Consider the following 27,332-nt stretch of genomic DNA (forward strand, 5'->3'; position numbering starts at 1 on the left):
ACCCTCTTGCTGTCTTTTCTGACGAGCCAACTGTTTTTGAGTCTCCCCCAGTTGTCGGCCAAGCTGGACCTTCAGAGTGGACTCCTCATGATTCTTTACTGTCTCAATCTTCAACTGTTGTGTCTGCTGCTCTGTCCACTGCCTTTGTCTGTGGAGCTCACCGGTCAAATCCATAAACTGATTCCTATTTCCACTAGTCTCTGACTCGAGGATGCTGGAGAGCTCATAGACCCCTCTGCTCCTGTGAGGAACTCGGTTCCTCTGTCCTGCACTTTGCTTCTGAAGCGTGATATTTCTGTGTCTTTCTGCCCTCAGATGAGTGCCATTCCTATGTTGGATACGTCTGTATGCATCGTAGATAGTATAGTATGCCCGGTGGAGCTTTTCATATGAGACCGTGAGCCCATCAAGCTCTTTCTGAGTTGTTTTCCTCTGCCTATTGACTAGCTCCTGTTGTCTTGTTTGACACGCCAACTGCTTTTGAGTCTCCTCCAGTTGCCGGTCAAGCTGGAACCTCAACTCCCTTTGTCTCTGGAGTTCACAGGTCAAATACTCAACCTGGTCCCAGAGTTTCTTATTTTCACAAGTCTCTGACTCCAGGATGGTATGGAGCTCATAGACCCTCTGCTCCTGTGAGGAACTCTGTTTCTCGGTCCTTTGGAGCTGGGTTTTCAGCTCCTCCAACTCTTTTACAAGGCACTCCTTCTTTATAGTGTTGACAATAACATCCCTGGTCCAGTTGTAGGGCACCGGAAATGCTGAAACTTGTGCCAAAGCCATAGCATCTAACTGTCCAAAGTAGCAGTTGTTAATGACCTCTGTCTCACAAAAGTGTACCAATCTGAAAGCTTTCACTTGTGAAATGAAGTGATTTGGTCTCAACAGTTCTGAGTTCTATAAACACATGCTGATGACATCACACGCACAATGGAATTATGCCTATGATCACATTACATTAAAGGCATATTGATGCATCCATTAATCACTATTAATCACATTTTTTTTTTAAATTTGTAATAATTGATATTTAAATGTTACATGATGGAATTGGCGAGAATCAACACAAAGGAAGTATTTTAATTCAAATAATATTGTGTAATAGCATAATTTTAACTTTGATCACAGATTCTCTCCTGTGAACTAAAGATTTCCCAAAAAACATAAAGGCCAAAGTGACTCACCGAGGCCTCGCAGACGTGTCCAGATATCGATCAGCTAAACATCTGAACATGTAATGTTTGTTATTAATGTGTGTATATATATATATATAAATCTGTCAATGATTCCTAAAATGTCGTATTCAATCCTTTATGACAAAATAAATGTAATTGAGGCTTTTTTTAGTTTTACCATTAACTTTATCCTTAATAACAATAAATTAAAAAAAATACATAAATACAACTAAATATATAGAAATTGAATTAACATAAAATGTAAACTCAAATGCAATTTTTTTCTGCATTGTTAATTCTGTACAAAATACATTTTCGGTCGCGGACAGTTGAAATGCCGATAGAACAAATCATATTAAGACGGCTAAACACAGGTGGTGGCTAAATGCTGTACAGTTCTCAGATCAACTATGTCTTGGTGGATTTTAAGGGGGAAAAAAACATAAGCTGAAATAATTAATAATAAAGCACCAATGGTGCATGCGCGTGAAGCTGTGGCACACTTCACGGTCCCGATTTGGAGTTTTGAAAATAAAGTGACCCTTATCTACAATGATTATGTCTAACATTACAGGATTTTTTTTTCTTTATTTACTTTAAGATCATCTAATAAAAATCTTACCTTGTCAAAGTTGATTCAGACATATCGAAATATATATTGCCCCCAAGTAACAGCCGAGTGCAACCATTAAATGTGGGTCTGCAGCGCAAAAAGAAGGTTCTCTGAGATACATTTGCTTTGGACGCTGCCAGCTGGACGTAGCCTGCTGCCTTCTATGAACAGCTGATATACTATGTTATTTACGTAATTTCACAAAGGATCATGGACTTTTTGAGGCAAGGGAGTCTCCATTAATGAAGTCGTGTTAAAAAAACAAACAACAAAACCCCCCTCAAAATTCAGAGGTACGAGGTCGTGAATCAGATTTCCAAAAAAAACAACAGAATTTCTGACAATAAAGTGGTAAATTTACGAGAATTCAAACTCGGATATTCTCTGAGACTAAAGTGGTAAATTTACATTAAAAAGTAGCAAATTTTTGAGAAAAAAAGGCAGAAAATTTGTTTTTTGTTTATTAAGGCACTATTGCTTTTTTTGTTGTTGAAAAACATTATTTCAATCTTCTCTGTCAACATGCAGTCTCTCATTCTCCTCCGCTGTCATACACAAACACAACGCTCTACTCTCCAAGTGGCGAGCTGATGGCTATATGCAGAGTCTGACTGTTTTTCTCAGTTTGCCACAAATCTTTGAATTTGGCCATGTCTCGTAAATGTAGCTGATGGAAACAAACCAGCCCTGGTCTCTATCCACATGGCTAATTATTATCCAATGACGTCATCGGACCTTGGATGCGTTCTTCGTTCTTTCTAAACTTCACTCAGTATTTTGATGTCAGGACTCAGGAATATACATATTCAATGTGAAAAGCGTTTAGTGGTATAAACAATGAAGCTGATTAAAGGACAATTTTTTCGACTTTTTTTCTGGCAATTTTACGACTTTAATGTCAGAAATTCTGTGTTTTTTCTCTCGAAATATGACCCCCCTCCCCAGGCTCCGTTTTTTTCTGTCTTCCAATGGCCCTAATACGCCGTCGCAGTAAAGCTACTCGGATGGATTGACTTATAATTAGGGCTGACAAAATAATGCGTTCATTTCGAAAAATAATAAAATAATAACAACGCCCTGTGACCTGCTGTGATGCCAATGGACTGCACACGTTCCACAGTACTTTTGCAAACACGATGGAGGCAGATGAGAAAACGTACGTACCGTACGTCTTTCTGACGTTGTTTTACTACATATTCCACAGAAAACACTATTTTTGTATGAGAGCTGGTACAAACTTCTATATCATTTTTTTTAATGGAAGCTGTTTGTTTTTCATATAGGCGACAGCAAAATGTTTTTTTGTCTCAGGGATTCTATGCTCATTGCCCATAACAGGAGGATTTTGTTGGAAGAGAAGTCTCTTTTTATTTGTAGATAAGAGCAGCTTTTTATGTTTTCAAGTTTAGAACAGTTAGAACAATAGTCTGTTTTTACTACTAAGATGCTTCAACACTTTTGTTTTTGCTGGGAAATATAAACTTCTAGTGGACATATCTCTTCCACTGATTATTTTTGATGAAATATAATGGAAAGAAATTGATGTTTATTTAAATTTTTGATCAAAACAAAATGATAAATGATAAATCATTTGTTCTTCCTGAAACGGGTCTGATATATTTGTTCCTCAATTGTGCACATGCATTAGGTCATGCCATATGAACAGTGGAAACATGTTCTGAATGTAAGATGTTGATCTTATAAAGTTAATAATGCCCATCTTTTCATTGATTCACTCATCTACCAAAATCCATTTGCATTCAAACATTTTGAAATGCTTCTCAAAGCAAATATGGTAATGTGCGATTAATTACGATGAATTGATTACAGAGCCTGTTATTAATTTGATTAATTTAATCATTTGGCAGCCCTACTTATAATAATCTATCAAATATTTTATACTTTGTCTCAAGCAAGTTTTCAGCATACTATCAATCCTCATTGTTAAATTTAAATTCATGTCCACTGTAAATGTCTGAAGGTGTTTGTGTTGTGTCACCTCAAATGAGGTAATAATTAAGTATTTCATTGCCTTGCTTTGTACTGGAAGGAGTTTACAATGCTGGAACATGACTTTGGCATTAATCTGCCTGCTGTGTAGCGATGTCAGATGTGTGTTTGACTCTTTCTACTCCTCTTGGGTGTTTTCCAGCGTTCCTCCAGTGTTCCAGCGCGGAAAATGCTCCAGTAATCGTCTTTGTGTCCAAGATGTTTGCCGTGGACACCAAGGCCTTACCTCAGAACAGACAGAGGTAATTGTGTACATGTGTCCTCACACAGTGTAGCCGGTAGATGGTGCTGCTTTCCCTTTCTTCCCTCGCGCCCCAGGTACTGTGGACATGCGCAGTATGTCTGCTCTGTTCTGGATCTAAAGGATGGGGGAAGTTGGCCCCAGTAAAACAGATCTCAGAGCTGTTTGATCCCACGCGTTTCCATGTTTCCAGTAAAAACATCAAGCTATAGTGGTATATAATACAATTGTCGTGGATATTGATTGGCGTTTACAACAGCCAATAGGTCTGACTGTGCATTGTGGTTCCTTCTCACTTAGTGAGATCTGACCCGATCTGCGTGTCCTTCTCAAGCTGGATTTATGCTCGACGCATCGGTCTGTGCGCAGAAGAAAGTGTGGTTTTAAACTTGCTTTCAGCAAAGCGACGTTAAAGTAGAAGGTGGTCTGTTTGTCCTCTGAACGACAGTTAGTCGGAGGGCGGATTCAGTGTCCTGGTGAAAACCTACCCTCATTCTCCCTGAACAACAGGATCTAGCATTCAATTTTAAACTTCATGGTGTAGGACAGATCTCAACAGGGCCGTGAATTATTCTCTGTTTTTACCATTTGTGAATATCTGCCTCATTGACGGATCATATGAGTGGAGTTTTGCCCCCAACTCGTCCATTTCGGCAATGCGCCAAGTTAGAAAAAAATTTGAGGTGCACGACCTTGCGAAGCGGCCTAGATGCGCACTGCGCGCCACGGGGAGTGACCTCGAAATGACATCACCACAAGCATAAATCCACCTTCAGAGGTGAGCTCAGGGTAAACCACAACCACCCCCGACTCTTGCACATGCAGTCGGTAATAGATGAGTTGGCCTCGCCTGGCCTGTCTGTCTGGCTTTAGGATCTGATTCCACTGACACATCACACAGCTCCCCACTTCAGTCTCTGGCCTATAATCCAAGTTGCATGTGTTGTACAGATTCTGTCTTCAAAACCCTTCATGAAGCTGCGAGACAAGATCTGCGTCTTCTTCCGTTTGGATGAACAGCGAAGCTGTCCTCACATTAAAAGGCGGGGATTACATGTAACTGCAAAGAACGGGCTGCTGCCATTTCTCACTGGAAACAGATGCTTACAGGAGACTAAGACTGATGTGGGGAAGTCATCACAGAGTTTGTCCCAGTTTCAGTTTAATGGCCTGGCCTGTGAAGCATGTGTGAGCTACGAATGGATCAGAGTGAACTTGACATCTTCTTCCGACCTCTTACTGTACTTTGTTGCTGTTCCAAGAGCTGCTCACTCACTTGCGGCACAGCAGATAAAATGCCTTAGCTGCTGTTACAAGAGTTAATATTGCCATTTTAGCAGTGCACTGTATTTGGATGATTACAGTTAGCTTGAATTATGTAGCTGGATGAGAACCGGTCCTCAGTGTGTTTGAACTGATGAACCCCCCTAAAAAGTAAATGCAGATCTGCAAAAATAAAAAAAAATAAAATGATAAAATAGTTAATATATAAATATTTTTTCTTTTTAGACTCCATTATCATTTAAAAACATTATTTATTGCTGCAATCAAAGATATCAAGGTTTTGACTTGAGCTTTTAGTGTCTCTCGTTGGTTTTCGGTGGTCCAGATGTCATCACAACAAAGTCCAGCAGAGCAAGAAACAAGAGCAGGTTGTTAACAAGGTCAGAGTCTTTTAGCTGGAAACCATTTGAAAAGGAAAAAGCCAGCACGGCCAATAAGTTAGTAATAATAGTGGAGGCATCCACTCATCCCAGTCATTTCAGTTAGAAACACTGTGTAACTGTGTTCATACACAAAAAATGTTATTCAGGCCTCCTCAGTCTTCCTCAGGCATGTGTGGCTTTTGGACCCGTAGAGCATGAGCTGTGGAGTCCTGCTAGAGCCGAGCCAGCTCACACACAAAAATAATTTACTGGTATTGCTCTTGAAGACTTAAAAAAATGTTAACTTAAATAAATTAGGCTGCCAGTACAAACTGAGTTCTATTTCATCCCTGCTGACCGCCAGAGGCGGTGCTTAAAGCACTGAATAATGAGTATACATACTCGATTTGCGCATGCGCAAAGGGAATATTCAGTGCTTTAAGCACCGCCTCTGGCGGTCAGCAGGGATTCATAGAACCTTAGTTACATCGAAACTTTCGTTTTAGTCCTCTTGGCCAAAAAAATGTATTGCTTTATCTACTTACAGATGTTGAAAGATGAACTTTGAATTTAATTGGATTTAATAAGTAATTTGAAAAGATTAATAATTTAAAAACAAATTTGGTGCTGCATTTGGATTTTATAAATTGTTCAAATGTTAACAATTTATAATACAACCTTTTAATACAACCTTTTGTATCAGATTGCCCCATTTAGGTGAACTAATGTAAAGGAACTAATTGTCTTCAAGTAACTTAAATGAACAATGTTTAATATTTGGTTACATAACTCTTGACCAACTATTATTGCCAAACTGTTTAATTTGGGAAGCTTTTCCAGTCGTTGACCGCAGCTTCTTTCACTTCTTGTTTGTTTGGGGTTTTTTGAGTTACATCATCAATAAAGATTAGAGAGCTCCTCCGACCAAGCTTCACTAAGAATTTTAGTGTTTTGGATCTTGAGCAGATCTGTTCTCTCTTCACAATTCAACCTTTCTGTCACTTTGGTAGAGGTTAAAACTTTGTTCCGGCTTTTGCGGCTCATCTCCGTACTTCTTTGAAACTACCGAACTGGCCCTCTGATTCTTGAAGGCTGATGAGTGGTTTGCATGTTGTGGTCTGGCCTCTATAGTTCTATTCTTGGACTCCTTTAAGCAGTGGGTGGTGATGCCTTCACCGCTGCCATGCAAGTTTATGTCACAATACCTCAGACAGCTGGTGTTGTTGTTTTTGGCTGACCTGTTTTAATGCCTGTTGCTCATGTTTCCAGTACTTTCTTTTTTTTCCAGGAGATTCCAAATTGTTCTAGTGCTTCTGCCAATGTTTGTGCAACTGCTTTGGTCAGTTTTCCCTCTTTATGCTGCTTCAAAGTGTCTTGATTTTCTCCCTCTCAGCTCTCTGGTCTACATTTAGGTTTATCCTTTCGAACAACAAATGCAGTCTTGCAGATGAAATCCAAAACAAAGAGCAGACCTTTAGAGATATTTCATGCCTAAACAATCAATAGAAAAAGGAAACACCCGTCAGTCACATTGCCTAATATTTCTGCCCAAATGGGTGGTTTTAAACAAAGGGTGATGTAAGTTTTAAATACCAGGAAATAAGAACTGAAATTCAGAACTCAAGGTTTATGTTGAACCCACATGTCTACTACTACTAAATATAATATAAATACTTCTATATAGATCAGTAGTCTTATGTCATTTGAAAATTCTAATCTAAGAGTTTTTCAGTGTTCTTCCACAGAGGACACATTTTCAATGAAGCAAAACCTTAAACATCAGAAGTTATTCAGGACTTTCAATGTGAGTGAGTTTTCACGAACTTTCAAGTCAGCGAAAAAGGTGCCTAGCTTAGCATGCACGCTAACCCTTTACTCCCCACCATGCCCAGCATATTTGATACAGAGTGGAAAGATTTCACTCCAGTCAGTAGTCAGGCAGTCGAAATGTCGAGATTAAAGTCGAAATGTCGAGATTAAAGTTGAAATGTCAATTTAAAGTCGAAATGTCGAGATTAAAGTTGAAATGTCGAGATTAAAGTCGAAATGTCGAGATTAAATTGAAATGTCGAGATTAAAGTCGAAATGTCGAGATTAAAGTTGAAATGTCGAGATTAAAGTCGAGATTAAAGTTGAAATGTCGAGATTAAAGTCGAAATGTCAAAATTAAAGTCGAAATGTCGAGATTAAAGTCTAAAAATCGAGATTAAAGTTGAAATGCCGAGATTAAAGTCGAAATGTCGAGATTAAAGTCGAAATGTCGAGATTAAAGTCGAAATGTCGAGATTAAATTGAAAAATCGAGATTAAAGTTGAAATGTCGAGATTAAAGTCGAAATGTCAAAAGTAAAGTCGAAATGTCGAGATTAAAGTCTAAAAATCGAGATTAAAGTTGAAATGTCGAGATTAAAGTCTAAAAATTTAGATTAAAGTCGAAATGTCGAGAATAAAGTTGAAAATTGTGACCCTGAAGCAGAGCAAGAGTTTTTCAGTGTTCTTCCACAGAGGACACATTTTCAATGAAGCAAAACCTTAAACATCAGAAGTTATTCAGGACTTTCAATGTGAGTGAGTTTTCACGAACTTTCAAGTCAGCGAAAAAGGTGCCTAGCTTAGCATGCACGCTAACCCTTTACTCCCCACCATGCCCAGCATATTTGATACAGAGTGGAAAGATTTCACTCCAGTCAGTAGTCAGGCAGTCGAAATGTCGAGATTAAAGTCGAAATGTCGAGATTAAAGTCGAAATGTCGAGATTAAAGTCGAAATGTCGAGATTAAAGTCGAAATGTCGAGATTAAATTGAAATGTCGAGATTAAAGTCGAAATGTCGAGATTAAATTGAAATGTCGAGATTAAAGTCGAGATTAAAGTTGAAATGTCGAGATTAAAGTCGAAATGTCGAGATTAAAGTCGAAATGTCGAGATTAAATTGAAATGTCGAGATTAAAGTCGAGATTAAAGTTGAAATGTCGAGATTAAAGTCGAAATGTCAAAATTAAAGTCGAAATGTCGAGATTAAAGTCTAAAAATCGAGATTAAAGTTGAAATGTCGAGATTAAAGTCTAAAAGTCGAGATTAAAGTCGAAATGTCGAGAATAAAGTTGAAAATTGTGACCCTGAAGCAGAGCAAGAGTTTTTCAGTGTTCTTCCACAGAGGACACATTTTCAATAAAGCAAAACCTTAAACATCAGAAGTTATTCAGGACTTTCAATGTGAGTGAGTTTTCACGAACTTTCAAGTCAGCGAAAAAGGTGCCTAGCTTAGCATGCACGCTAACCCTTTACTCCCCACCATGCCCAGCATATTTGATACAGAGTGGAAAGATTTCACTCCAGTCAGTAGTCAGGCAGTCGAAATGTCGAGATTAAAGTCGAAATGTCGAGATTAAAGTCGAAATGTCGAGATTAAAGTCGAAATGTCGAGATTAAATTGAAATGTCGAGATTAAAGTCGAGATTAAAGTTGAAATGTCGAGATTAAAGTCGAAATGTCAAAATTAAAGTCGAAATGTCGAGATTAAAGTCTAAAAATCGAGATTAAAGTTGAAATGCCGAGATTAAAGTCGAAATGTCGAGATTAAAGTCGAAATGTCGAGATTAAATTGAAATGTCGAGATTAAAGTCGAGATTAAAGTCGAAATGTCGAGATTAAAGTCGAAATGTCGAGATTAAAGTCGAAATGTCGAGATTAAAGTTGAAATGTCGAGATTAAATTGAAATGTCGAGATTAAAGTCGAGATTAAAGTTGAAATGTCGAGATTAAAGTCGAAATGTCAAAATTAAAGTCGAAATGTCGAGATTAAAGTCTAAAAATCGAGATTAAAGTTGAAATGCCGAGATTAAAGTCGAAATGTCGAGATTAAAGTCGAAATGTCGAGATTAAATTGAAATGTCGAGATTAAAGTCGAGATTAAAGTTGAAATGTCGAGATTAAAGTCGAAATGTCAAAATTAAAGTCGAAATGTCGAGATTAAAGTCTAAAAATCGAGATTAAAGTTGAAATGTCGAGATTAAAGTCTAAAAATCGAGATTAAAGTCGAAATGTCGAGAATAAAGTTGAAAATTGTGACCCTGAAGCACTTCTCAGCAGCACCAAACAACCGGATGTTGATGTTTTGTTAGCCAGTTTGCTAGCTAACGATAGCTGCTAACCAAGTTGTAAAGTTGCGATATTATTATTGACAAGCGGAATCTGGAAGAAATGATGCGGTTTTTGCTGTTTGCACATGAACGTCGACGTGTGTCCTGACACGATAACGTTCAATTGCAAACAACTGTAAATGAAATTTGAGAGGCGGGCAGTTAGTGAACCTAGCATAGCCTTGCTAACTAAGTTATGATATAACGTGGATGTGTGAAAGCTGAACTGGTACTACAACACGGTCGTTAAGGGCTATTTTTTTGATTTTGATATTTCGACTGTAATCTCGACATTTTGACTTTATCTCGCGATTCGATTTTATAAAAATGAATAAATTAATTCTTCCTCCTCATTAATAAAAAAGAAAAATCTTCCCCCCCATTTTTTTTTCTTATGCCTGGCCCTCATACTCTTCCGTACCTTCCCCCTCTTTTGACAGAGCTGGATCCTAATTGCAGACTCTTAGGGAAACGGAGTGTCAAGCAGAGGACAGGAGCTATAGACAGGCTGTCAGAGCAGGGTTAGACGATGGGGAGGTGGAGGTACATGTACAGAGATGTGTCAGAGAGAAGGAAAGAGAGGTCATCTCAGACTGTGAGTCTGGAGGGAAAAAGCCTGTCCAGAATCTGGCTAATGAGCCCGCAAATACTTCTCCATCTGTTTTGCCCTCCACCCACGGCACTGCTGACATTTCTGTGGAGCCCGTGGACACAGCTGACGACAGAGGAGTGGGTCCTGAATGTATTGTATGCCACAGTGGCCTGACAGTCTGCAGTCAACAGTTGGTTGAACTGTTTGACACTGTCAGCAAGGTTCAGGACATGGAGAGCATCATCATCCTGGCACTATTAGTGGGCCGCGTTCAAAAATGTCCAATACTAACTCAAATTACAGTGTGAGCGAGAACTTATAAAGCTTTACTTTCTTTTATTTGGCGAGATTCCACCCAGATGTTTTTTGTAGACGATCATGCTTGGGAGATAAAAAGGTTAATGTGAATAAGTGCATTGGAAACAGATTCATCAAACAAATAATGAAACAGAGAACACAGGACTTAAATGCTGCAGAAGAATATATCATCACGTGTGGACCAATGAGGAGACTGTTCCATGTCTAATACATTCACAGTTTTCCTTACTTAGTGATTGTGCCAATTAGTGATAGCTACTGCTAATGTCGAGGAACTAACTTCTAACATTCACGTAACAATAGTGGATAGAAATGAAAATAAATCAACTTCTTCTTATGACTTTTTTTTTTTTTTTACAATTTGGTTCAAATCTGCATCACATATGGACGGAAACTTGACTGTTGGCTTCATGTCCTCTCCAGTTGCCATTAGCATTGTTAGATTCCCTGTGACTTAACTATCTTCTACTTAAAATGTCTGACCAATCCGATGGAGCTCAGGACTCATTCAGGTCAGCTTCCGAACACCAAATGGATTCACTGTACGAACTAGAATTCTATGTGCAATGTCTTACACTGTGTATTCATTATTGTCAGATCCTAAGCGATTCGTTTTAAATAATGAATGGAGGTACTGGGGCTCTGCCATTTGCTTGAAGTGTGCACTGTGCTTATCTCAAATTGGATACAAATTATATATACAGTTACAGTCTAAATCATCACATCTGGCCCACAGTGCTCAGCTTTTGATATAAAGTATTTGATATTATGTCTGAGGCATATTGATAAAATCAAGACTGTCATCGTTCAAAATATCCACAGAGTTTTACACACTCTGGTAATCCCAACACACACATTACCATCTCATCAGTGTGAAAATATGGCTGTTAACAGTATCAGTAGAGAAATGCTGTCTGTTAAGATGTGACTGTCAGACATTGTCAATAATCAACACTGCAATGATGGAACAAATCTAACTTTCTGGGGGCTGGGTCGTCAAGTTCCTTCTGTTTGTCTCTGACTTTTTCCGGCTCAGTTGTAATTTTGCTTGGATTGTTAGAGCACTTCACTTAAAAGACTGGGAAAAGGAAAGAATGCCACTTCAAAATAGTTGTGGGCAACAAACAAAATGTCAAAAGACTTTTCTTCAAAACCCCAGATTGCACTCAGTGACGTGACCTCATTTATCTCAGCCATTAAAGCCCTAATGAAATTAAAAGTTGCCTTCTCATAAATATCTAGGTTGCACTTTACATAGATATGCAGAGACTGTGACCAACAAATTATTCCCCCGCCAGAATATAATGTGGGGCATATAGTGATACGTTTGTCTGTCTTTTGTTTCATGAAACTTCACATTAATGTGATCTCCGGATGACTGTCCAGTGTTAACTTATCTTCAGTACAAAGACTCTCCTCCATCATGAACTCTAAACAGCTGACTCAGAGTTTAACCTTCCACTGGCCTTGACAATTCAAAATAATAATAATATGATAAACCTTGTTCATATACGGTAGCACCTTAAAACAGTTACCAACAGTGGGAAACAATTGAAAGCTGTTTGAGAATCACACAAAGTTGGACAACATTAGTGCAGTAATATAAGAAACATATTACACATGAGAAAAGAGTAAACAAAAACAAATCTAAAATTATTAAAATAGTCAGATCAGAAGGATTCAAAAAACAAAACATCTGTTCAATAAAAGGTAAAACGTTTTTAAAAAGGTTGAAGGTGAATCCAGTTTATGTATCACTAACACTTCTATGGGACATTAATGCAAATTTTCTGAAAGAATATTATCTCAGTCACTTTCAGATTACCATCTTCAAAAGCTTATGCGAGAATGGAAAACCTCTTCCATCAAAATCATTTAAAGATTAAAAAGAACCAAAGCATATTTTTGCAGACAGCTTTAATATCAATACATTGTTTCATTTTCCAGCATCATTTTCCCCCCTCCCGTTTCACAATGTTAAAAGGTCTCTGTGGTTTGGGATCATCCAGCTCCAGTGTTTGGAAGTCATTACTCAATAACCACAGTGGGCGAGGCCAAAAACCAAGTCCTGGCATTCCCATTATTACCAATGAGCGACTGATTCCACAAAAAAATCTGTGTCTTTGCTGTGGTCTGATGGGAAGTATGAAGCTTTGTACAGTATGTACCAAACTCTGTTTACTTAGGTGCTTGAGTCATATTGATGAACTTCACTTAAAGATCAGTCTGCTTTTTAGTTTGTTGTCTTCTTGGTTTTGGTGGAAAATGAAGCGAGAGAGTTGAGCTTCCCTGTGTTAGCTGACTCATGTCATTTGAAGCTGTTAGTCGCTAGTCGTTTGCTCTTAAGGCCAGGTCGTCATCCAGCAGCGCTTTGCTCCTTTGTGGTTTCCTGTTGAAATCCTGAATTCAGCATGTGGCCCCCATTTATATCAAATTCATGCAAAAGAGCAGTTCCATCAGTCCAAGTGCGTCGGCAGGGCCGCTGCTGTTGTCGGGAGCAAATTATGGGCTGTTTCATGTGGTTTGTCATCATGGAGTTGAACTCTGTGTTGGATGTTGTCACTCAGGTCTGTTATGAGCAGCTGTGTTGCCATAGTCACTGTGGTCTTTTTAAAGAGAGTACCCAAACATACACACAGGTAGGCCTGTCACGACTGTAATGTGCAAGTAGCACGAGAAGCAGGAGAAAAAAATCCTGAAAATTCAAGAACAACATTTTTTTTGCGGGGGGGGGGGGGGGGGGGGGGGAGGTGTTTATAATTCTATATTTTTAATATCGGGTTATTATGCATGTACATATTGCGATAAAACTGATATTTTCAGAGCCTCACACAATTATGAGGGACTGAAGGTGTGAATCTGAGCACTGACTCTGTCAACCAGCCTCTATCACAATGTAGATGCAAATAACACAAAACAACTTCTCTTTAAAATATAACAGCATTTGTTAACTTTAGCAATAACAATGTACAATCAATACGACTTCTGTTAACAAAGGTCTATCATATGCTAAGCTACAAATCATATATCATATGAAAATCATATGACAAGACACAACCAGCATCAGTGTGTGTTTGCGCACTTGTGCACATCCGTGTTCGCGTGAAAGGGGGACGAGGAACAAGATGGCGGACGTGACTTGGGAAGTCACGTGGCGCCAGAGAAAGGTGGGGCATGGGACCTCAAGTAAAATGGCGGCTATTTTTAAAAATGTGACTCTAACAAAGGAGAGATCTGGGATCTCTCAAGCACCCACAAGTGTGTGTGGATGTGCTTTAGTAGAAAGCAAAGGGAGAGCGATCAAAGCAGCAGTAAGGCTCATGTTATGATGTCTGAGATCCAGCACCCGGTCTGTGTCACGCAGGGACGAGCGGCCCAGGTGTTGAGGCGGACTCGTCTCTGGTCTTTAAACCTTGAACAGCGTGTTGGGTTCAGACACGATGGCGGAGCAACACACAAAAGTCCGACTTGGTCGGACACTAATCACAGTCAAGCAAAACTGATAACGCAGTTATTATAGCAGCAATAAACGGGACACGGTGGTCCGGTTCAAACTTCACAACAATAGTAAGTTAAACTTACAAAAACACACAAACAGCCTAGTCTGCCCAGAGCTAAAGCCTCTTACTTTACTCCTTAATGGGCAGTCCGTCCTGGTAGCGACTGGCGGCGGTGTGGTCCTCCTTTTTATTGATCTGGTTTGGTCAGAACCAGCCCCTAGGTGGGAGATGCGGGTCGCTGCGGGACCTGAGTGGCGCTCTTTCCCTTGTTAGTTATTTGCCATTCCAGGGGCTATGCTTTATTCAGGCTTCTGAGTTGACATGCAGGCCGCAATTTATTTACCTATGGTACTCCAGGCACAACACAAAGGACTCAACACATTAAAAAGTACATATTTTGTCAAACACACCTGCTCTATTTACATTATATAATCTCAATCTGTCCAGGTGCAGTGTGTTTGCCATTTCCCCCAACTACAAATCATATGTAGTTACATAGCGTCCACGTTCATATAATTAACTTCTTTGCTATTACCTCTTCAAACATTATTAAATATTTACATATTCATTTTGGGATGGGACTATACCATTTTTTTCGTGTCCGATCCGATACTGATCCTGCAACATTGAGTGTCTGGCGATATGGATCCGATATTAATCTGATACAATCTTTTCCCTACTCGTAAAATAAAATATTAATAATGCATTGTTCAGGATGTACTTTGCTTAACAAAGACATTTAAAACCTCATACTCAACTGTGAAACAAATAATCATCTCCCCTAAAGGAAGACACACATAATCAGCAACATGACTGGGTTATGGAATAGTAAAAAAATATGATGCCGGAATGTCGTTCCATGCTTAGTGCATATGTTAATAGGCATTTATTTTGTATGTTTACTGCAGTGTATTGGATTGGATTTTACTTGTTTATTCCGATATCCGATCCAGTAATTTTGGCCAATATTGACCTGCTACCGATATTGAATATCGGATCGGGACATCCCTAATATTTATAGGTAGAGGATACGATCGCTATCAGTGGATCAGTTTCCCAATGCTTCCCATAATCACTCAGAAAAAAATGGGAAATGCTTTTTAAATAAATGTTAATAAAGTAAAATAAAGTGTTAATTTACTAATTCTAGACTTGCATCATTTTTCAAAACATGAAACATCAGAAATAAAAAACTGTCTGACCTTTCTTGGGAATAGTATTCTATCTAGCCTAATGTTTAAATTGTGCAAGATTATGACGTACTGTGGCAAATGTCGTGCAATTTAGACGTGCAAAAAATTCAATATTAATTCCTTTTCAATAACTTGGTGAACAGCACTCAGTAGCAGTGGGGGCTGGGACTCATCAATGTTGTTGATCACCAAAAAACATTATGTTCATGAAGATGGCGATGACAACTTATTCGATTTGATACACGTCACTGCTTAAAATCCCTTTTTTTATATTATTTCGAAAAGAAAGAAAAAAACCTTAATCTCTGCCAATTTTAAATTATTTCATTGAATTCAAATATTTGATTGATATTTGATTGTTGTTTTTATCATTTAGTGAACCACTTAACTTATTAACACAACTTAAATTGTTTAAGACATAAAAAGTATGTTTATTATTATTATTTAGTATTTTCATTATTTGGTGTGTGTGTTTAGGACATTAACTCCGGAGGAGATTGGCCAGCGCAGAGAGTTGGCCCGACAGAGACATGCTGCCAGGATGGCAGCTGGTCAGACAGCAGCAGAGAGCAACAAAGACCACATCCACTCAGGGAGTGTGCCACAGGAAGGCCAACCTTCAGGCATCTGCACAGGTAACCTCATCTCTGCACTCACTTAATCGTTCTGTCTACAGACAGAACTTTGACATATTTATTAAGTATATTAGAGCTTGGCAGGACCGGAGTGGGTAATCGGGAGATTCGGGCTGATTCCCTGTGGGCCGCTTCACTTTCACTTCACTTTTGGGCCGGTCGAAAAAAAAAACAACTGACAATTGTCCCGTTAGTTCACTTCTCTTAAAGTTCACAGCGCAGCCTCTGCCTGACAGCGCAGCAGATGGATTGTACCACATTGAGTTGGTTGGGTCCATAGAGCTTCTCAAGTACCGACAGCTGCACCGTCTCGACGAGTGTCAGCGAGGACGGACGGTAGAAAGAGGCCGGGAGGGGCTGAAGAGGCCAGGTTCAAGAGAAAGAGGTCATTGCAGGAGGGCGCTGCCAAATGTGACAAACTCACAGTAATGTTTTGGAGAGGACAGACCCAAGTGGCAGCTGGTAAAGAGAGATATAGGCCTAATGATTAGCAGTGTAATTATTAGGCTTAAATATTAGCCTATTGGTATTGCCCACAGTGAATCACAGGGTTTGCTAATATTATGCAAATATATATATAATATATAAATAATAGGTTAAAGTTGTTTAATCAAGAGTTCCTATCTGCGGTCATGACATCAGTGTCTATGCCCTTCTGCGTTTTTAATGCCATGCAACACAGGGGAGTCAGACGTGAGAGAGGAGATAAAGAGACGGTATCCAGTGAGACAACAGCAGCCCAGAAGAAGATCCCAGAGGTACAGACAGATGCTAGTGTAGACGAGGAGACCCATCATTTTGATAATTTTGATCATCCTCAACCACAGGATTCAGACACGTTTTCCATTACCATCTTCAGCAACCCACAAAACACCCTCTGCATGGCACCAACCACAAGTGACTGACATACAGTGAAAAAACACAATCACTGTATTGTTCTGTGTGTTTGCCATTTGCACCTGCAGCACGTCATAGTCCTTTCATAAAGGGAGGTATGAAAACATGGAAACATGTTCATCAGCGGATAGAGGAGCATGAGAAAAGTAAGATCCACAGAGATAGTGCTGATGCTTACCTTCTGTTGGCTCAAAGGGCAGATGTAAAAAGCCTTCTGGCTGGCAAACATGTCTCTACATCCTGAGCAGGTGAAAAAGAAGCGTCAGGTGACGGAACGCATTATAGATGTGATAAAAGTCATAGGCAAATGTCAAGCAGAGGCTGCTTATACTCTAGAAAATACTCCAGTCAATCATGGCAACTTTCTAGAGTTGGTCATACTTTTGAGCCGGTATGATCTGTGCCTTCAACAGCACATTAGCAGTTGTATTGAGCAAAGCAAGAAGCTTCATGACACTGGTGCAAAAGGTAAAGGTTCTCTTGTGACTCTACTTTCAAAGGACATTGTTGGTAAAGTTGTGGATGTTCTCACCCAGGTGATGAAGGACACGATTGCAGATGAGGTTAGAGAGGCAGGAATGTTTTCAGTTCAAATTGATACAACCCAAGATGTCACATCAAGGACCAGTGAGCTATCATTGTCAGATATGTCACAAATGCCATTCATGAGCGGTTGGACTGTGGTGGACTGTGAAAAATCCAAAGGCTAGTATTTCACAGAGCTGCTGAAACACACATTAGACAAACTCAGCATTGACATTGACACGTGTGGGCAACTCCACTGATGGTGCAGCAAATATGCAGGGACAGAACTCCGTTCCCATTATCAATATCTCACTGCGCACCACCCTGTTATATCTCTGTGCCCCCCTAGGGGTCGCGCCTCCCAGTTTAAGAACCACTGCATTAGCAGCTGGTACATTTGTGCTGTCAGGTATTCATGGAGTGCAGTTAGTTTCTTTAGCCAGTAGGTGTGGATGATGTCAGGGTCTGGTGCCATCCAACTCTTCATATTTGACACTTTCTTTCTGTTTTCGGAGCTCGGTTGGGCCACAACCGTTGTTTGTAGCCCCCTGGTTTGAAATTGAGACTGAGGTTTAAAGGGGTCATATTATGCTCCAGGCACCTTTTCAGCCTGCCTCCACGTATATTTGGTTATCTGGGGTGTCTGCCAGCCCACGAAGAATGAAAAGAAAACAATGAGTCGTTGATTTTTTGGTTTGGGTTGATCGTGCAGACGGTCTGTAAACGAGCCATTCACAGCCCGGGCGTCAAGTGACGTAAGTTGACTCCTGCTACTGGGGCGACCACGCCCCCAACCTCAGCAGCACCTCCCCCCTTGAAGTGCGGAAAAACAGATCGCGGCTCCCGGCGCAAGCCCGGCGTTCGGTCGCGGCTCCCGGCGTTCGGTCGCGGCGGCTCCCGTCGCGGCTCCCGGTGTTCGGTCGCGGCTCCCGGCTGCCGGCGGTCGGTCGCGGCTCCCGGCGGTCGGTCGCGGCTCCCGGTCGGGACTGCCGGCGGTCGGTCGCGGCTGCCGGCGTTCGGTCGCGGCTTGCGGCTGCCGGCGGTCCCGTCGCGGCTCCCGGTGTTCGGTCGCGGCTCCCGGCTGCCGGCGGTCGGTCGCGGCTCCCGGCGGTCGGTCGCGGCTCCCAGTCGCGACTGCCGGTGGTCAGTCGCGGCTGCCGGCGTTCGGTCGCGGCTTGCGGCTGCCGGCGGTCGGTCGCGGCTCCCGGCTTGCGGCTGCGGTCGGTCTCGGCTGCCGGTGGTCGGTCGCGGCTCCCGGCTTGCGGCGGAGTTCGGTCACGGCTCCCGGCTTGCAGCGTTCGGTCGCGGCTCCCGGCTCGCGGCTCCCGGTGGTCAGTCGCGGCTCCCGGCTTGCGGCTGCCGGCAGTCGGTCGCGGCTTGCGGCGGTCGGTCGCGGCTCCCGGCTGCCGGCGGTCGGTCGCGGCTCCCGGCGGTCGGTCACGGCTCCCGGCGAGAACGTGTTCTGGGCCTCCCGGGTCTCTACGTCGTGTATGTGCCTTGTTACGTGCGACTGTTGTCATGGCAGCAGACGCGGGGAGGAGCGAGGAGGAGCGAGGCGGAGCTTTGCGTAACACAAAGGAGGGGGGCGAGGAGTGAGCAGGAAAGTACTGGAATCGACCATAGTCTCACATGGCTGTTTATACAGAAAGAGGAGGGTGCTGTGTGGCCTGATCCTTGAGGTGTTTTGACATGGAATGGCAAAGACATGTAGTTCACACACCTGAAAACCAATGTAACTTGTGTAAAAGGGGGCATAATATGGGCCCTTTAAAGACTTGGCCTGGGAGTGCCTTTGGCAGGCTATTAGCCCGGTGCATTCTGGATGTTGAAGTATTTTGACCTTTTAGGCAAATGGAAATACCATACCTTTTTTTCCATTTCTTCCAATGATTGTCGATTTTTTTTCTCTCCTACCCTTGTCCTGCATAGGCGCTCAATTTTATTAGACCATCTGCCCAGCAGTGGATTATGCCTTTAACACCAGTTACCCATTTTCTTATTTTTACAGAATATTCTCTAAATGCAGCTAAATGTTTCAGACTCAGACAAATAATGCATAAAATCGGATTGTTTCCAGTCATTGACTCTCACCAGAACACTTTCTGCGTGTGTTTTTTCTCCCTGTCAGCTAAAATGGAGAATCTGACATTGAAAGACTCCAAGCCAGAGGAGTCAGCAGAGCAGAGGGAGACCTTCATCGCGTTTGCCCGGGTCTACAGCGGGGTGGTCAAGAAAGGACAAAGAGTATTTGTGCTAGGACCAAAGTATGACCCCACCCAGGGACTGAGCATGGTAAACCCACACATTACATCACATTGCATTAAATTGATTTAGCAGATGCTTTTGAGTACACAAACAATTATCAATTTCTTTAAAAAAATAAAAAATAAATACAGGGAGTAAGGTCAGTAAGTACCTGATCAACACTTTTCTTGTGTCTGAGTAATGCACAGATCTGTTATAAAATTGCTACTTTTTTGGTTGGATATATACCAGTGTTCACCATAAAGTTAAAATAATTGTGTTTTAGGTCTCATCTGTTTCGTGTTCACACTGACACAAGCAAACATAGTGCTGAGAATGTAACATCACATTGTAACCGACACTGCTTCATAGACACACATGGCAAAATCTAATTCTGGTGACTGAACTGTGTGTTTAATCATCTTCTTTGCAGCCACTAGAGCTCATAAAGAAGGATGTTTTGGAAGGAAGGAGTATTAGCATTATTAGAGTTGTGTACGATTAGTTGATAATTGACCAATAATTTCACTCGGCCATGTAAAATTGCGAACAGGTTCTAATCTCTCGCTTTATATTTCCATACGTTATAGTGAATTATGTATACAGATCACTTCCATCTGTCACAAGGGACAGGTACAGGCAAATAACCTGCAGATCAATCAATAAAGAAAATAATTGTCATCTTATTCATCATGAACAATAATGAATATTAGATTGTGTATAAAGAAGGATGAAATGACAGCTCCCAAAAGTGAAGCCATATTATATGGATCGCCCCCTGGTGGCTGACTGAAGTATTGGTCATAAACCACACCTTCGCCACGTTAGTGGATGAGCCATGGACCGAACTAAAGAGTCAAAGTACATGGTAAATGTTTTCAATGACAATTTCTGTCCTTTCAGGTAGTTCTTATCACACAGATGTAGTTTCAAGTGTTTATGTGTCTGTTAAATTTGTTGTAATTAGTTAATCTCAACTGACCACGACCACTACTGCGCAGACTCTGGCTCCCAAGGGACGTCCTCAGTGCTTTATTTTTTACACTACAGAAGGAAGTGGAGATGCATCGTCCATCTTTCTCTGTAGTCATTGCGACGTGATATTGTAATATCACCTCTGTTCTTGGGCGATTGTTTGGTCTTCTTCTGACCACTTTCATGGTTATGGTTTTGAATAAACACCCCAACAGGGTTACATTGTTGTATAGCAAAAGGCAAAACAAGGAAAAATTATTTGATAAATAAAAATAAAATAAACTTCCAAACAAAACCAAAATTATCAGCAACCCATCCTCTATTACTATTGGTTCATGTTTGAAATACTGGTCTGTTCTCTTTACTTCCAGCAGCCTGTTTTTTCAGAGGGAATACAGTACAGTGCCCCCCCACCCCCCCCCCAAAAAAAGAAAGAAAAACAACTGAGTTTCTTATGTCAGAAAAACACAAATAACACAATAACAGATTCGGTCTTTGACTTGGACCAGCAGAAGTAGAGGGTACTTTCACTTTCACAAAATTCTTCGACAAATAGCTTGTGTTACCGACTTTACTTGCAAAACATTTGTTACACTTGCGGCATTGAATCACAAGATAAGCAATTTCATTTACAGTGAATAAAGGAAGTGTTCAGACCCCTTTTTGCAATAGTATCTCAACTGTCAGCTTCAGATAGCTCATCTCCACAAATTTGTTCTGTGAGTTTTAAGTCTGGGCTCTGACAGTGGGGCCCTGTTCAAACCTGGTATTAACATCCGTTTTAGTTGAACCAATCACAAGCAGACAGTTTGTGGACATTTAAAAACCTGGGGTAACTTCAGCAGATTTCAGCAGGACAATGACCCAAAGCATGAAGAAAAGGAAAAACACTGGAGTGGCTGATGTTTAGAAATCATTCCATACCTGCAGGTATCTCCAGTGACCACATTTGACCAGATCTTATTTCACCGCTCTATCGCAGATACAGACGAACATTTCTGTTAGCATAGACCAAATGATGTTGATTTTAGCCTGTCTAATTTTAAAGAGTGTTCCATTGTTAATGTCTTTGTGTTTTTCTGTGCCATCTCTGCCAGCTGCCTGAGAGTTGCAGTGCTTCAGACTTTGTGCCCGACGTGCCTCATCTGTCCTGTTGTTCCATGGAAAGCATCTATCTGCTCATGGGCCGAGAGCTAGAAGAGCTAGAGGAGGTGCCTGCAGGAAATGTCCTGGGTGAGTGTCCCTGTTTCTTCCCTCTGGTTACTGTGTGACTGCTTCAGTTGACAGTTTGGTCACTTGTCATTTCACCAGGTTAGAGATTTAGAAATGAGGTGAGCAGAACAAATTTGACTCCAATGTGATCAGGAGTTTGAGGTCAGTGACAATGTTTCGCCTGGTGTACACCATGTGGCATAGAGTTGTTGAGTATGAGGAATTATTTTGGACTTTCCAGAAGGTAAAACATAAAGACTCATGTGACTGATGTTACTGGCAGTTGAAACACTCGTGTAACAAAGGTGATCAACTTTGTAAGTAAATATCTGCTTGTTTGATATACAAAAAACTCTTTTCAAGCCTGACCTTGGGGTTAACCGTCAGGTGATATACATAGACATATGGATGAAATAACAATGTACACGAGTAGAGCATACACACATACACACTCTGTGAAGCTAAGTGTTTTGTCATCATTGTGCAGCGTTCTTTGCCCATCCCTCATCAATAGGCCAGGCCTACCTCAGTCCCCAGCATGGCACAGCTTTGTATTCTTATCCTAAATTTCTCTTCTATTTGTTCGATGGTTAAGTGCTTAAGAGTCATCAAAAACTTCTATCTTCAGAAAAGTGTGCAAATTATGTGAGTAAACATGATGAATGCCACCTGTGTGTATTTGAGCAAATGTGCACAAGGATAGTGACTGTTATAATTAAGGCCCCAAGGCAACTTTTTCTGCCCCATGTCAGGGAGTGATCATCCATGAAAACGGCATTAAAGAGATAACAGAAAAGGTTTATGAGGTCGGAGATTGAAGTCCTGGTTTCAGAAATGAAAGTTTGTATTTTAGCAGCGTCAGCAGGACTTAAGCGGAGCTGTTAAAAGTCACCTGTGAGTCGCACTGAAAGTCACCGAAAATAAGATCAAATCCATCAATATGAAAATGGCTTGAAAAACATGCAGCTACGGCAAGGCGATCACTGACTGCAAGGGGGTCTAGTCACTGTCACTGATATGGAGGAACAAATACGTGCCATAACCGGCGATGTTGCACGGGCATGTTTTCTGCTTGTGCTGGAACGGTGCACCTTCGTCCATTGCAATATTATACAATATGCAGCATGTTGAAATTATTTGTATTGAACCGTTTGGTACAAAGGTTTTGGTTCGGCACACATTACAAACTGAACGATTCGTTGTTATCCCATTACAATTGGAAACTAAGATTAAATTGGATTTGTGACACGTTGGAGTGTGCAAGTCAGGATGTGTCGCAGGTCTTTAGAGGACAGCGACTGAATATGGAGTTGCTGTGATTAAGTCTGTAGGAGGCCAGTTCGTTAAAGAATAATGTGAGGAAATGTCCCGAAATGCGCACAAAATTCAAAATGGCTGACATCCCTGTGGGCGGAGCTCATGGCTCACAGGGGCTTTTTTGTAGGTCCCCACGTGATACACGTGCATACCAAATTTCGTTCATCTACATCAAATTTAAAGGTTGGGGCCTTGATTGTGAAATGTTATAGGGGGCGCTGGTGAGCCATTTCGGCACAATTGGACTAGAGAGCCAATTTAGACATCAGGATTCACCCCTCTGAAACAGTCTGTCAAGTTTCATGAGATTCTAAGCATCCCAAGTCCCTCAAACACACATTCGTATTTAATGGTGAACCATAGGTCGCCATGGCCGCGCCATTTAATACATGGTCAAACGTTCATAATAGGACATCAGCAACATCTCACAACTTAGCAAACCAAATTTGAGGTGGATCCGTTGAACCTGCAATGCAGAGGGCGTTAAAGTACAAAGCTTGTAACTTCCTGTTGCCAGTAGGTGGCGCTATGACCCTTGTTCAATATTGACATGGAAATGTGTTGAGGGCCAGTAACTGTTATCATGCCTGAGAAATTTTGTCAAGATATGACCATATACGGTTGAGTAATGGCAGTCTGATGTTTCATGGTGACACCTCGATGTTCGCCGCTACACAACGGGGAAGGCGTCTGACGAAAAGTTTTTCTGAGCAATTTTGAGGTGGATCTGGTCAACCTGCAAAGGCAGATGACGTGTAAGTATAAAACATGTCACTTCCTGTTCCCAGCAGTTGGCGCTGGGAACAGCGCTATGGCGTTCGGTCAATATTGACATGCAGATGTGTTAACGGCGGGGCTGTTATCATGCCTGAGAAGTTTAGGTCAGATCAGACCTTGTACCTTCTATTATGAGCAACTTCAATCAATCAAACTTCGCCAGGCCGTCAAGGCCACGCCCTCTGACCAAATGTCACTATTTCGATGACATTTCATGTCATAGGTCTTTAGATGACACACACCAAATTTGAAGATGCTCATGTGAAATCAGTATGAGGAGTTTGTTAAAGTATAAAAACGTGTGAATTGCCAAAAATTAGACTTTGAAACAATATGGCGACTTCCTGTTTGTAATAGGGCATGGCTCCAAGAGGCTTTTTTGTAGGCCTGTATTTTTTTTATTTTTATTAAAATTAATTTAACTTTTCGGGGGGGCGGGGCGCCCCTCCATACTGTATACTGCTAAGAAGACCCCCCCAGAAGACGAGTCAGGTATAGCTCTGTCATTGTTCAAAGTAATAAATTAATACATATTTAAATTAAGGATATTTCTTTGGCATTCCTACTTGTTTGTACAATTCTTGCATGAGACCCATTGTCTTACTTGACAATCACACAATTTCTCTTGGCAGGCAGGCAGAACTCTGCTAACACATGAGCTGAGAGTGTCGGTGTGAGTTTCACTCCCTGATGATGTAATAGAAACTGGTCGCTCCAAATCATTTTAACAGTGACAGCCAACTGAAAGTCCAACAGCCAGCCAAATGTATCACTCACCACCGCCCTCATAGGACGGGCCCTGTTGCAGTCCAGCTAAAAACAAACATTTATCTAATCACTTAAGTAGTGTCTGTCCATGTAGATTTCTTTTCTTTCTTTTTTTTTACAAAAATGTGTCCATGGGTGCACGGAATGTGCTATTTTAGTATTGACACAAAAATTGAGTCCATCAAGTGAATATTTCTGTTACTGTTTAAATAATCATTAAAAAATTAAAGGATATGCTGCTTGTCTTTGTCTTATTGTAGTAAAGTTAATATATTAAAATCATAGACTGGTGGATAAAAGAGCTACTTGTAGGCATCACCTGGGGTGTCAAGTTAGGACAAGTGTATTTTATATGGCACATTTCATATGACAAGCATAGATTCAATGTGCCTTAGAAAATATGGAAAAAACAATATATAAAAAAAATTTCCCTCACGGTCCGCTAGCTGTCGATTCCGTGTGTGCAGTGAAATAGAAATCTGGGTTTTTGACTCAGCCCTGGGTCAGTAATTGGGGCTGGGGGTTCTACGTACACATCAGACTCACATAAATGTGCACACAAGGCAGCATTTTATGTGGCCAACTTCATTTTTATAGTTTACCACATGACAGCACACTGCATGGACGGCATGACAAAGCACTGTTTGTCTTTGTGTGTGTGTCTTTGTGTCATAGGAGTGCATATGGGAGTTTTAAATGATTAACTGAAAAAGTCCTCACATACAAACTTAGAAGCAAACAGACAAAGATTAAGCGACTGCTGTACTGTAAACTCTGTGTAGTGCCGCTTTTCCTCCTTTGTCCTGCCAGCTGCTGGAAACAGCAACCACAGGGAACGACCACATCATGCTTTGGCTATTAGACAACTCAGCTTTGAATTCAGTGTGCAGCCTTATCTACTAGAGGTTTCCCCACACCAGCATCACCAATATGTTTCTTGGTTAAAATGAGCTGTCAGTAAGTTAGTGTTAGTGTCTGTCGCGCAAAAAACATGATTGTACGTTTCCTAGACTCTTTGAGGTGCATTGCTGCCTACCACTACCTGTGACATTCTTAATTTTACCACTAGATGACACCAAAGAACTACACACATCAGCCTTAAAGTTGTACTGATCAGTTTTTTTATGGATCAATTGATGAAATGGGTGGCTGTGAGGGTGGCAGTGTCATCCTACAACCCGAGGGTCGGTGGTTCGATCCCCGCTTCCCCCTAGTCAGCATGTAGAAGAGTCCATGGGCCAGACACTTTGCCCAAAATTAGGTCAATTGTGTGATTTGTGTAGATTCTATGAGTTTTTGAGCAACTTTTTGAGCTTAATCCACTTAAGGGTCGCGGGGGGGGGGCTGCAGCCAATCCATGCTGACATTGTGCGAGAGGCGGGATTCACCCTGGACAGGTCACCAGCCTATCGCAGGGCCACATACAGAGACGGACAACCATTCACTCTCACATTCACACCTACGGTCAATTTAGAGTCTTCAATTTACCTAACCCCATTCTGCATGTCTTTGGACTGTGGGAGGAAGCCGGAGAACCCGGAGAACCCGGAGAGAACCCACGCATACACGGGGAGAACATGCAAACTCTACACAGAAAGGCCCTGGTTGGTTTGAACCGGGACTCAAACCCAGAACCTTCTGGCTGTTGTAAGAATCTCTTACAGTAGAATCATGATCACCTCAATAGGCTTATGACTCAATTTGGATGTGAGGTTAGTGAGGTTAACATTAGCTAGCATACAGGTTTTTTTCTAAGCTTTTAATTGATGATTACAACACAAGTTGAGCTCCTTCAAAGTGACAATTTAATGTCCTTTAGCCACTTGATATTCCAATAATGTGCTGATTATGACAGATTTTTTTTTTTATGACTATTATGACAAACGCTATAGTACAGATATCGTGGATAAATGGAGATGTGATTACAGTTTATCCAAAAGGTCAAAAGTCCACTTCAGTGTGACATCATATTGTTCTGCGAAGACACTTTCTTGGCCATTATGCAAAACACCCTAAGTCAGGAACAGAAGAAATTTGTTGGCATAAGAGATGGTAATTCTATTTTTTTGTCTTGAGCTAATTAATTACGTCTTGCTGATGGAATGACAATTATGAAAGTCAACTGCCAGGGCACTGTGCAGCACCACGATCTGTACCACAACAAACATTCTTGTTGTGATCAGTGTCTAAATGGGAGCAAACTCCGGCAGGCACAGGATGAGGCCATTTCTAAAATCAAAAAGCTTGTTGACCTGTTGCTGTTAGGGTTTTTTTCTTAACTGATCTTAAGATATCTCTAGCATGTCTGTCTCATTGCTAATGAAATTAGATCTTCATAGATAGATCAGCAGACTTTCTTAACAGCTGTTGGAGTATCGCCCTAATAAGAGGCAGAATGGCATTTATTTGGACTCAAACACTGAACCAAGGAAACTCTCAGAGTACAGTAACAAAAGTCCTTTGTTTAATGCTGGTCAGTGTTTTCGATTAGTACCATACACCCTGCCGGGGGACTTATCTGTGTTTGCAGCAGAGGGAAAATACACAGGCAGCCCAG

At 41.1% G+C, this 27,332-nt stretch overlaps 1 protein-coding gene across 4 annotated transcripts in view; it reads left to right on the forward strand.

Moving 5' to 3' along the window:
• efl1 (elongation factor like GTPase 1) overlaps positions 1-27,332 on the forward strand; it is a 92,754-nt gene that overhangs the window by 14,814 nt on the left and 50,608 nt on the right. For all 4 annotated transcript variants that reach the window (XM_035628358.2, XM_047331588.1, XM_047331587.1 and 1 more), the window contains 4 exons: positions 3,938-4,037; positions 15,903-16,060; positions 19,611-19,774; positions 21,799-21,934. In XM_035628358.2, coding sequence (XP_035484251.2) covers positions 3,938-4,037; positions 15,903-16,060; positions 19,611-19,774; positions 21,799-21,934 — 558 coding nt within the window. The remainder of the gene's footprint in view (positions 1-3,937; positions 4,038-15,902; positions 16,061-19,610; positions 19,775-21,798; positions 21,935-27,332) is intronic.

This window comes from Scophthalmus maximus, chromosome 4, assembly GCF_022379125.1.
Source record: "Scophthalmus maximus strain ysfricsl-2021 chromosome 4, ASM2237912v1, whole genome shotgun sequence".
In the NCBI taxonomy this organism is placed as follows: Eukaryota; Metazoa; Chordata; class Actinopteri; order Pleuronectiformes; family Scophthalmidae; genus Scophthalmus; species Scophthalmus maximus.